The sequence below is a fragment of the Argentina silus genome, assembly GCF_951799395.1.
Source record: "Argentina silus genome assembly, chromosome: 5".
Classification (NCBI taxonomy): domain Eukaryota; kingdom Metazoa; phylum Chordata; class Actinopteri; order Argentiniformes; family Argentinidae; genus Argentina; species Argentina silus.
In genome coordinates, this window is record NC_139659.1 from 5,697,357 (window position 1) to 5,710,439 (window position 13,083).

A 13,083-nucleotide genomic window follows, 5' to 3' on the forward strand; every position below is an offset into this window, starting at 1 on the left:
CATTGACTGCAGAAACCAGGATGTACTGTATGTACAAGTGTGAAAGGACACAGTGGTTCTGATGATTTTGATTGGGACTTACCAGTCGATGAGTCATTAACCTGTTTGGACAGGAGGGAATGTATGGTGGGCATTGGAATCAATGCGAACAGGGTCAGGGCTCGAGCTGAAAAGGATGTGAAAGGGTTAGAATGAAAGCATAATCCATCTTGAGTTAGTAACAAAGCACACCATTAGTGATATTGTGTCCAGATTGTGTGATTTCAAAGAAAGCATTGTGTGTGTGTGTGTGTGTGTGTGTGTGTGTGTGTGTGTGTGTGTGTGTGTGTGTGTGTGTGTGATGAAGTCTCCAGGGCAGTGGACCTTTCCCCATATTCTGCAGTAATCAATCATTGACACCCAGTGTAGATGGCGAACAAATACAGATATGGACCACAGCATCAGGGCTTGTCTGGTGTGTTTGCAGCGTGAAGATAAGGATTGTTGTTTTAGTACACAAAGATGCCAATGTTTGTAAAAAGTCAAACATCCTCTGCTAAATCTCAGTTCCTCATTTGTGGTCCTGTTTATGGGTTGTGTAATTCAATGGGAGGAATCTACACAGAACTGTCCAGACCTCTGATTGGATGCAAGATGCTGCTTAAAAGAACATTAAAAACAATCATGAAATAACTGTTCTACAAACTACTATTCAACAACGTTATTGGTTTTATAAACAGCCATGTATGCCTATAGCATTACCAAAGGTTACTTACTGGTTTTATACCAGTATACTTACTGGTTTCTAAAATAAAACAAGGATAATGGATCCCTGACCACTGTAGGCCCGATAGGTGTACTGTTTTCATAATCTACAACCACTATTCAACGCACATAGAAGAAAATCCTAACTCCTGTGCGTACATCCATGTTTCACTCTCAGTGGCGCGCATAACAGGGTGTTCAGGAAGATTCCCATTACTGTCCCGTTAATAGGTTACCTGGGCCCAGAGTTCCATATTAATTACCGACCAAAATGCATATGCTGTAAAATAAAGAGTCACTGACTGAAATGAGAACAGGCGATGTGTTTGCAGCATGCAGACACAATTGGACTATCTAACAGCTAAAGGAAAACGGAAGTGAGCCTTGAGAAAACATGAAGCCTACTGCATGAGGCACGTCTGATTGGACGAATCCTTTTGCAAAGATGTTCATGACAAATGCTCAATGCAAGAAGACTTTCTTGTTTATGTATCTACATACAGGTATACATAACAATATGCTTAGGCTACTAGAGAATCCTATTCAAACTAGTTTAATATAATTTATAAACCTGTGTTAAAGGGCACGATGTTGTTAAGTGTTATGCATAATTCTGTGGCAACTGGCAGCAAAACACAGCTCAAATTCTACTAACTTGTTGCACTAAGGGGAGTAACAAACTGATTCATTCAGGTGCATATTAATAATGAATAAAAATACACAAAATTACAGATTTTCTTTTTAATGAGAAAATAATTATATACGTGTATAACTGTGAGCCTTACAAGTCCTATAAAACAATAAAAGCAGAATATGAACATACAAGTGGTTAACATATGAACAGAGGGCTTTACATTGAATATGATTGCTCCACACAAGTGATATCCCCCATTGCTCCTTTGGTGTCATGGTTACACTCATACTGTATGTCAAAGTGAAACAGACAGCCACAGAATCAGGGGGCCTCTCACTTTGGATGGTGGCATAAGCTAGTAAAAGCAAGCCTTTGCGGTTACAATGATAAATAAAATCATCACCACCATCAATTCAAACAACATCAAAAAGCATGATTGAACTCACAAAATACAATTTCTTCTTTCTCGTATGCACATGTGATTGTATATTGAGAAAATCTATTGTTTTACTCCACCGGAGAGAGAGTATTTTGAGTAATGATCCCTTGGCAGATCTAATACTGTATGTGCAATGGTTGTCATTCATCAGTAGGCTGTCCACTACTGCATGCACATGGGGTACAGAAGGGGACTATAATGCACGGAATGGAATGAGGAATGGGATCAAACATACATGCTTGATCCCATTCCTGATTCCATTCCATGCATTACAATGAACCCGTCCTCCGATGTCTACTTCCACCAGCCTCTACTGGTGTACAGTGACATCAAATTTGGAGTCAACTCGTTTGTCAAGTTTCTCAAACTCCTGCGTCACTGTTCAGTTTGCGTTGCCTCTGATTGTGTAATGATGTACTACGGATTGATCAGCACAAATAACCTTTCGTCTTAAATACAGTGTTTGTGCTGTTAACTGCAAAAAAAAAAATGGTGTTTGATAAAGATGATCCTATGCTTTTCAAAGACATATGGCAAATGCAGTCATACCTTGGGTCGGCTCGGCTGTATTCCTTCTTGCCTTTAGCATTATTATTCGTCTGGAGGACAGTCGATTGGATGTGACCCTCATGCTACACTAACACAAACTTAGCATATTTATCAGTCGCAGGTAAAACATCCTGAGGACCATGTCTCCTGACACACACACACACACACACACACACACACACACACACACACACACGCGCGCACACGCTTACGCACAATAATATTAAGCATTATTAAAATGCAAGCCTCTGTAAAACTATTTTCCATTAGTGTATTCTCCACTGCACAAATAAAAAAAGTGTCTCATAAAAAAGTATTCATCTCCCACCCATTATTGATACTGATATTCCACATCAAAGCACGGCGAAAAAACACAACCAACCAAACTCCTTTTTGAGGTACAAAACCCTCCTTGTCTTTCTCATTATCACATCATACTAATCAACAGTAATTCATTTATACTTGCCCTATATCAAAGTCCATCATGGTCATCATTAACATCATTGTCATGCACTGCACTATTACCTGGATCACAGGTGAATCTCTCCATGCTCTCACTCTCCCAAGGCAAACAGAAGATGGTATGTCAAAATCAGCAAGCAGGTAAGTAACACTGTTGCCTTATACATCATATAAGAGGAAAACACACTTCTAATGTGATGCTCTATGGCAGAAACAACCAAAATCAAAAGCTTCTGGGACTCATAAAGGGACAAAAGTCCATTAAATACTTTTTGATATATTATATGCATTTACAGAAACAAAGATTTTGCTAGAGCACTTTCAGAAACCATTAACAAGGTTCTTGAGTGTGTGTGTTTTTTTCTTCCTCAAGGGAGTGGGGTAGGGCCGGGGGGTGGGCACACAATCTTAAAATTCCTAAAAGGTGTTCATCTCCTTGAATGTGAGCTGGTAGGGCCAAATCCACAGAGGAAGACAGGCTCCTTTGGTGAAGTATCCGTCAACAACATATCCACCCTTCTGATTGTTCTCCAGGGTGACACATCAGTTTTTTGTAATGATTCAGCATTTTGGTGTCTTGTCAATTCATTGTCATTGTCCTCTGACACTCAGTCCATTGAGTGAAACAACTCCTTCTAAGCCTTGATTTGAAGTTACTATGAAGATGCTAGACAGAGAGGGCATCATATTTCTAAAATACTTCTATTGGTGATGAAAAACACGCTCCTTAAAGGAAAAGTGGGGACTTACATGCAAACTATTACTTTTACCTCAGAATTCGCTGCTTTGAAAAATGTGTTAGGGTTAGGGTTAGGCTAATCTAATCTGATACTACTTCAAAAAGCTTTACAATTTCCATCATGTTCCCTCTGGTAGCGAGGTCAAGAGTGAAATAATCAGTAAAGATACAGTATTGCAATATTTCCCACACTGGAGGCATACACAAGATCATTTTCTTCTGGACAGAGCTTTCACACATCAAATACACAGGCCTATTTCATTATATTACATTGAAAGACTGCTTACATCGGCAAGCGCAATTGAACAAGCAACACCATAAAGGGTAAAAATAAATGATCTGTAGATTATAAAAAACGTGACATTTCTGATGATCAGATCCTTTATACAGACTGTTTACATCAGTTGAATGATTATTATTGTCTAGTACGGTATTTGTATCATTCCAAAATCCAACTCCCCATTTCATGTTTGGCTCTCTCTGCGTCACTTGATCTCTTGCATCACTCTTCAAAATGACTCACGCTCCTACGTGTCAATAGGCACATTTCCTCCATTTTGACAATCTCCAATATGAATTGTTCAAGGCGACATCTTTAGGAGTAGAAAGGAATTCCATTTGCACTTATTACTTTATAACTATGAAGTCATTTAATTTGAAGCACTGACAAATAATGATAATAGCTACTTTGTACATGGAAATTGCTTACCCTACAGTAGGTTTTGAGAGATAGTGGTAATAGAAGAGAGGTTAAAATATACTCATGCATTCGACAACAAGGATCTAGTCCCAGTAACATAGTTTGCTGTTAGATTCTAATCAGAGAAAAAAGCAACCTTGGGGTTCCAGTGAATCCAATCTGTCTAAAATTCTCTGCCCCTCACACCTTGAGAACCACTCTAAGCTAATATGATATAGTAGTAGTTGTAGTAGTACTATAGTAAGAAGTAGAAGTATAACGTATGTATAACTTTATTGTCCCAGATAGGGAGAACAAAGTTATACTTAATTGACATACTGCTACTTTGTGATCACTTGGCAGGCTTACTGTATGTCTGAAATCAATCAATACTCAATCAATCAATATCCACCTCAACACTCGCACTCATTCTTCTCATCACCCTAGTTGAAAATAACACAGACACTTTTTAGACACTTTCTCGAAACATTTCAGTTAGAACCTTGAGTATGACTGTCCTTCGCACACACTGTTGTAGTCATGCACCCATGCCCTCTACCCACTGTGTCCCATGAGTCTCTCCAATGTGGTGGGTTTGCTCGGCTGCCATTGGTCAATCCAGTAGGTCAAGTGACTTGCTCATGTAATTAGAATACTTAGTCAAATAAATACCGGTGGTCATCCTGTTGTGTCCCCAGCTTCCGCTCCATCCCCACCCTCCCCTGATTGTCACAGAGCACCTAGGGACAGTTTACTCTTCCTCCTCCTCCTCCTCCTCCTCTTCTTCCTCCTCCTCTTCCTCCTCTTCATCCTGTTCCTCTTGGTTGGTGTAAATCCCCGCCTCCCATCTCAGTGCCATGTTGCTTTTCCTGCGGGTGACGCGCGTGGCCTCCAGAACCTGCCCAAGACCCAGAGAAGAAGAACTCAGTCAGGATGGAATACTGTAACAGTGTCTTTGTCAACATGGTCTCTTTGTTCAGGACCTGCCTGGTTAGACATTTACTCTGTCTTTCAGTCGCTACAGACTCATCATGGGTACATGGTGTTAACTGCAAACAATATTATCATATGGTATTACCTATATATTGTTTGCCGTTTTGAATACTGTAGCCTGATGTTCAAAGTGGTAACACTTCCTCTCTGACTATCATATTTGGAAACAGGAAGCAGCATGGAGGTCAGGATTGGGGTCAGTTGAATTACAATTCAGTAAATTCAGGAAGTAAATTGAAAATATAATTCAATGATTGAAAATAGGGTATTCATTTTCAACAACTTTCCAATAAACTGAAAGTGGGAAGGTTTTTACATCAAAAGGTTTTCAATTTTAGAATGATAAATTCAAATCAGTTCCTAAATTGACTGAATTTAAATCAAATTGACCCCAACCCTGATGGAGGCAAGCATGTGTTAAAGTGCCTGTGTCACTCAGATGGAAGACTGACTGTGCAGTGAACTGAGCACAGAATGTATGACACCAAAATCACACAAAAGTACACTAGACCTGGGTTGGAAAAGTATGTGTTCTACTTCACCGAAATAAAGTGTACCTAAAGCATTTGAAGGAAAACAAATACAATGCTGACCCAGTACTGAAACACAGGCTGGCATGCGCACACCTCATCACCACCACCATCTTGTACCATTCTCTCCACACATGCTGAACTCCACTCTACGAGGCAGGTGTGTTCCACAGTAGGAGGAGAAAACCAGCAAGGCTTAATGAAAGCAAACGATAATCTCAACCAATGATATAACCGAGGTTTGATTGCATCCACAGCTATACAAGGAGAACACAAGTAACCCAGGGAGACAAACAGTCATGCCACACCACACAACCAGCGGAGCAGTCAGATGTGAACCTCTGTGTATTGTTTACACTAGCCATTGGTACTAGCTAGCTTCGATTACAAAATCGGCAATCCAGACCATTGAAATAAGATCCGGACATGCCATGTTAACAGGTAAAAATATATATTTGCTGTAGATAGATTTGATTTGTAACAAGCAATTTGACAACAGAGTGGCCGTACCGGCCAGAACAAATCAATACGCTAATATATTTACTTTTAAACAGTCACTCCATAATCCCTACAGATTTTTCAAGGCCATTATATGCTGTAGTACAGTGAATATGTAATGTGTAGTTTCTTTAAAAAAAGTACATAACTCACAGAATACTATGGCATACTATAACTGAAGTAACCATTGGGATTCAAATTAGACTGATTGAACCTCGAAGCATAAATAAAGACACTTTCCATGTTCATAATCCAGGATGCATTCATAGGCAGACCTAGAAATAAGTGAGGGGAGAATGTACTGGATTTGCATTGCAGTAGGTCAGAGCTACAAAGAACAATTATTTTGGGCTAGGGGCAACATGTCTGTGTGTATGGCAGGGTGAGGGAGGAAGAGCATATACCAGATACTGGGGTTGGGGTCAATTCAAATTCAATTCATGAATTTAAATTAATTGAGAAATATTAATCGAAAACAATGTGCCATTTAAAAAAACAAAACAATGTAACACATTGAATAGATTTAGGGATAATGCATTAGCCGAATTTAAATTCAAACTAACCCCAATCCTGCTGGATACTGAAATAAAAAAGCACACACAATGCTCTTCCCACAATGCTCCTCCTAGCCTTTCTTTCTAGGCATTGCCAACATGAAATGTGCTACTAATGCATTTGGCATTGGGGTCATGCAAAGCCCGTTGAACCAGCACATGCAATGACGACAACAAGCACATGAAGACCACATGAAGTCTGTGAGCGATCGTTGGACAAGTACCTCAGTGGTAACCTCGCTAGAGAGCAACAGACGGGAGTACTGACGAGGAGGAGAGAGGCGACATTAGAGAGGCAATGGAGTCAAGAAAAAGAGCAACAGTGAAAATGCAGTCTTTCATTTTCTTACACGGACCTGAAACTGTTTCCACACACCATTTATTTGAACCAATTGTTTGGTTGACTCGAGTAAAGGTTGTTAGGAAACAACTTTTTTTGATATGAAACTACATCCCCCAGTCTGCACTGTTTTGCAATTCTGTTCCTGACATGAAAATATGGATTTACATTTTTGGTTAAAGTTAATCTGTAATATTGCTATGGGGGAAATATAACCTGTCGCATGTATAGTGTACTCTAGAAAAGAGAACACTACAAATAGTATTTACTTCTCACAGCAAATAATTGACTGGGGAACTGTGAAGGAGATAATAACTTCTTGTTATTTTTTCTCTATCAAGATATAGAAAATTCTGACCCTGGGGATCTTACATATTGGTAAGATACACATGAGCTCATCTTAGATCATCAGCCTATCCTTTCCCTTTTAATTTCACTTCTCTGCAAGGAAACTCCCTGTGATCAGCAGTGTCACAACAATGCATGTGACAGGAAAAGACAAGTTGATTCTGTGCTATTGTGCAAGGGGTGAATGAAAGACCTTATACTAAGCAAATGTCTGAAATCACCTTCACGGACTATAGCTGATGAAAACATGGCAAATATTATGGAAATATATTGAGAGCCAGTAGTAGTACATACAGTATGACTTCCATCTATGGAGCAGTATAGACATAGTTGTCAGTATATCATGTAAACACCTAGACATGTAATCCATCTAGGAAAAGTACAGCAGATTAAATCTATGAATAGAAAGCAGAGGAACCAGACTGACAACCATGTACAACAAGGTGTAATTGGTGTAGAAGGTGAGGTGGACCAACACGCTGGTATTGTGTTTTTCCTCCGGTCAGTGCCTTGGGGGCAAATTCTCACCATAGTGTAAGACAATCGTAACTGAACACAAGCTTTAGCTAGACTGGCTCTATGTCATTAGAACCAGTGACGGCACAGCAACACAAGACATGGATGCTCACACTGTTGTCTTCCACTTTCTCCCGGCGCTTCACTTTGTGCGTCTCATAGTCTTCCATCAGGGTCTGCATGAAGTTTTTCGAGCGTGGGCCACCCGAGTCATCACTGCCCACGTCAGAGATGGGCGAGGGCAGGGGGCCCTCAGAGGACGAGGGGGACACCGGAGGCGCGGGGCGAATCTTTTCGATCTTGCCTGAAGGAAATTGAAGGATTGGAATTAACAATGTGTAATGGCATGCTATTGCAGAATATATAGAACACTTTTTTTGTAAATAATTTTTGTACGGATTTGTATTACAAATGATGACATTGCTGATACTGACACCTTGATATTTTTTTACTTTGAAGCTGATAGCTTCTTCCCATCTTCATCAACTCCATTGATAGTGTAATAAGGGATTTCATTGGACGATGCCCTGTCTATTGAATGCTGTACTTCGTATTATCCCAAAGGGGCAGAGTGCATCACTAACGTTACCACTAGTATGAATGGATCCTGTTTGATTTGTATTCCAATTCACTTCCCTGAAGTGTGCCCTTGTGCACTACCCCACATGGATTTAAAAGCATACGTTTTATGTAAGAGCCCATGGTTACACCAATCCTATCTTTAAATCCATGTAGTGGAGTAAACAAGTGTACATTTCAGGGAGAGGGGAGTATAATTGGGACTCTGAGATAATTCCTTAAAGGCAGCTTCCTTCAGTGACCTCCTCGGGAGGACAAATACTATGCTACGGAGTGCTGGAAGGCAAAAGCATAGAACTCAGAGAAGCCCACCAACTTAACCTGCAGGACTCCAGTTATACAGCCAATCAGAAGCTAATGAATGTCAGAGAGTGAGTTACAGAGCCTATAATTTCAAAGCATTCCCTTTCAGTTTTACAGCCTAGCTGATGGTTCCAATTAGCAATCAGAATTCCTTCAAAATGGAACATATAAACAAATGCCACTGCGAATGTCAAGATTACAGAAGTTAATACAGGGTTGTTTTACTTAGAAAACGACATGCATAGAACGGTTTTAATTTACTAAACTATCGTTTACCCTATGGTTTTAGTCCTGTGAGTATACTGACTTGGATTGGAGCCAGCTTGGGTATGGCTGACCATAACGTGCCACAGAGAGAAAATGTTTGGGTTTGTAGATGCCATCATGGACAATCCCTCCCTTCCCCTACATGACACTGTGGCAGAGCAGAGAAGCTCCTTTAGCAACAACCTACTACAACCACGTTGCACTAAGGAGCGCTATAGGAGATCTTTTCTGCCTGTTGCAATAAGACTGTACAACTCCTCCTCAGGCTGGTACGATCGGGGTGATCAGTCAGGCTGGGGGATGTTAAATCATACTGGACTGTTCCTACTGTATATAATGTTTCAGATGTCTCTTATTCTATTATTCTATTGTCACTTTATTTTGTTGTTGTTGTTTGGTTGTTTGTGATGTGAGCTGCTGTAACGCCTTCATTTCCCCTCGGAGATCAATAAAGTACCTATGTATCTATCTATCTGTATGATTAGCTTGAATTTGCACTTTTGAGACTTTTTCTTTTGTACTGGGCAAACTAAATCAAACACAGCTTAGATATTTGAAATGATATGATATTATGCATTTGACCTAAGTCTGCAACTCACACTGAGAAGCAGACAAGTGGCTGTCAATCAATAACATTCAATAACACAAATGATTTAAAACAGGGATTACCTGGTGCCGTCCTGCTTGTGAGGGTCAGTTTGACAGGCAGGCTGTTGGTCTTGAGCTTGTCACTTGGGGAGATGGTGGGCCTCTGGTTCTGTCTGTTGGTGGGAGCAGGGGCGGGTGCAGGGTTAGGGTGGACGGCAAAGGTCTTCCTTTGCTTCTTCAACTCCTCCTCCCTCTCCTGGGCGGCGCGGATCTCCTCCTCGATCATGGACAGGGTCCTTTGCTTTCTTGAGCGCAGCTTGAACGGGCCGGCGCTCACCTCTGAATCTGGGGTTCGCGTCGCTGCGGCAGTGCTGCGTAGCTCAGCAGCCTCTGAGTACTTGCTGAAGTAGCTGAACTCCTGCTTCTCGCTAGGTGTGGGGGAAGGCTCAGGGGGCTGGTAGGGCTGCTGGTAGAGTCTGGCTGGGGCCTGAGTTGGGGCTTGGGCCGGGGCCGGGGCTGAGTCTAGGGCTGAGGCGACTGACCTATAGTAAGACTGCACTGTGATCCTTGGACCCTCTCTCTTCTCCAGCCCTGGAGAGGATCTCTGTGGCGGGGATGTGTATGTGGGTTGAACCACCTGGGATAGAGGAGGGGACTGGTGCTGTGGGGGTGGGGGTGATTTCTGTTGTTGAGGTGGGGGCTGTTGAGGGGGTGGGGGTGATTGTTGCATCGGAGGTGTAGGTGACTGCTGCTGTGGTTGTGGGGATGAGTGCTTCTCTGAGGATGGGGGTATGATTATATCTACATGCCTCTCAGAGATGGGAGAGGACTGGGCCACCATAGGATGGTGTGGAGGCTGCCACTCATCCCCTTGCTGTGACAGGGCATGCTGGATGGCATTCTGCACCAGGATGCCTGCGTGGTACTCCAGCTCCTCCTCAGAGGGACCGCCACTCTGCTCACCTGGGGACTTGGTGCCATTGCTGCCCCCCTCCATCTTCCCGTTGACAGGGGTTGTGGCTTGAGGGGTGGAGGGGAAGGAGTACTCACCTAGGGAGCTCTCCAGGTAGGCACTCATGGTCTCGTTGGAGGCTCCGCTGTCACTCACGTTGTCCATGCTGAAGTCGTTGGACAGGGTTTCCAGAACGGTGGTGTCCTGGGAGCGTAGCGAGAGCTCGTCCAAGCCTGAGTCAAATTCTTCCAGGGCGTAGGAAGAGCTGTGAGCGGACCTCTGTAGGCCACACATCTCGTGGTCGTCCTCTTTGAGGATGGTCATGACAGCTCTGGCACAGGTAAAATCTCCATCCCCATCCTCCATCCAGGCCCTGTGGCCCTCCCTGGCTTCGCTCTCAGCCCCACCGACTACGCCAAGGGTTGGAGACTCCCCTGGACTGCAGTAGATCCTCTCCGTCCTGACGGTGGTGACATCACTGCCCTCTAGTGCCGAGCTGTGGCTCCCCACAGTGATGATGGAGGGACGCTCCACGGTGGTGACCTCGGGGGTTCTGGAAGTGAACGGCTTGGCTGAGTACATCTGAGGAGCCACGCCCCTCTTTGGGCCACCAGCGGCAACCGCCTGCTGCTTGGCATGCTCAATCTGCAGGAACTGCTTCCTGGCTGCTGAGAAGTCAATCTGCTCCGCCGCCACTTCTTCTTTGGCGCCAAACTCTGTGGGCTCGTGTGACACAGTCACATGATGGGTGAAAGTCTGAGGTGGGCTGGAGAAATCTGATCTCTTGTGTTGCTTCCTCTCCTCGTACTTCCTGTGGGACTCAAGCTGCTCTGGGTCCAGCTCCTCTTCCACTGTCTTCTCCTGGGGTGGATTCCACCATTTGGTGGCGATGCCCGGGTTCTTCTTTACAGCCTGGCCCCGGATCAGCTCCAGACGCTCTTTCTCCAGCTCTGCCACTTCCTCAGACGGACGCACCTTCTTCACCCGCACCTCCTTCTCTGTGCTCTCGAACAGCTTGGAGGGCTTCTTCTCCTCCTGGAAGGCCCGCAGCTCGAAGCGCGCCTCCTTCTTGAGAGTGGTCATTGTGGTCACCTCTCCATGTCTCCTGTGGTCAAGCTCTCCAACCTCAGAGTGACCGTTGGGTTTGGAGTTGTTCACATCCTGGTGAATGAAGATTGTCTGCTTCTTTCCCTCTACAATGACCTCATGGGTGATGGGAGGGGAAGCATTTGAGACTTGGACAGATGGTCCTGAGCCGTCGATATTGATCGTCTTGTGCTCGGGGGATGCGGTGCCATTGGATGGTGATGGTGTGTCGCAGCAGTTGGCCTCCAGCACCTCGTCCAGGTAGCGGATCTCCTGGGCCACCTCTGTGTCGAGAGTCTCATGTTTGTTCCTCAGGCCATTATGGCCGCCATTGCTCTCAGGGTGGGCCTCCACCTCCATGCTGCTGTGGACTGCTGATATCACGCTGACAGAGTCGAGGAAACTGACACTCTTGAGGGCTCTGTCTCTCTTCAGCTCACTGTCATCCTCTGACACTCTGGCGGATTTCTGAAAGACAGAAGCATATTGCAGTTGATTAATATCAAGAGTAGTTATCAAGTATCAAGTAGTAAATCAGATTGTACTTGAGTATCTTACGAAGAACATTAATGGACAATGAGAAATTAAACTCACATCTGAGTTATTTGGAACAAAACCGGAAGGCAAAGCAATCTTGATTGAACTAAAATCTGTAATAATGATAAAAACGGTATGGGGAAACCAAGACCATATCATCACCACCACATTTACATGTTGTTTGCTCTCTACATCTTAGTTACAATGTTAGAGAATGTCCACTTGGAGGTGAAGTTGTTCTTACAATAACTACTGTCATCCAGTCAAATGTTTTTTTTTTTTAAGATATACTTGTATGTGTGATGACTCTGATTACCAATACATTTGACAACTGCCTTAAATGCCACTTCAGGACACAGTAGACCACCTGCAGTACAGTGTTACATATCAGAGCATACAGTGGAGTACACAGCCCTAGGGTTGCTGTTTGCTGGTATACATGGCATGGGAAGGAGAACGCATACATAATGGAGAAGGGAGACTATAATAGGCTGCAGGGGATAATGGGTATGGCAAACTTTGACCCCCTGCAATCCGATCCTGGTCATCAATAATGAAGGGTACCCAGCGCTATACTGTGATAGAAGCACCAAGTGCCACATCTATAGGACGGGCCATGGATGGCCAATTCTCAGCCTTAGCCAGAGTGTGTGTCAGGGCAAGAGGTGAACTGCTGGCTGTATGGTATAGTTACAAATAATTTTTAATAGTATGCAGTTCTGTCATTTGGTGATCAAAATAGTATA

General features: G+C 43.4%; 1 protein-coding gene across 1 annotated transcript in view; it reads right to left on the reverse strand.

Moving 5' to 3' along the window:
* Positions 1-3,207: 3,207 nt before the first annotated feature.
* LOC310804659 (A-kinase anchor protein 2-like) overlaps positions 3,208-13,083 on the reverse strand; it is a 19,604-nt gene continuing 9,728 nt past the window's right edge. The window contains exons 2-4 of the mRNA XM_083669977.1: positions 9,844-12,268; positions 8,139-8,329; positions 3,208-5,144 (exon numbers count right to left, since the gene is read on the reverse strand). Of these exons, the coding sequence (XP_083526103.1) occupies positions 4,998-5,144; positions 8,139-8,329; positions 9,844-12,268 (2,763 nt within the window). The 3' untranslated portion in view covers positions 3,208-4,997. The remainder of the gene's footprint in view (positions 5,145-8,138; positions 8,330-9,843; positions 12,269-13,083) is intronic.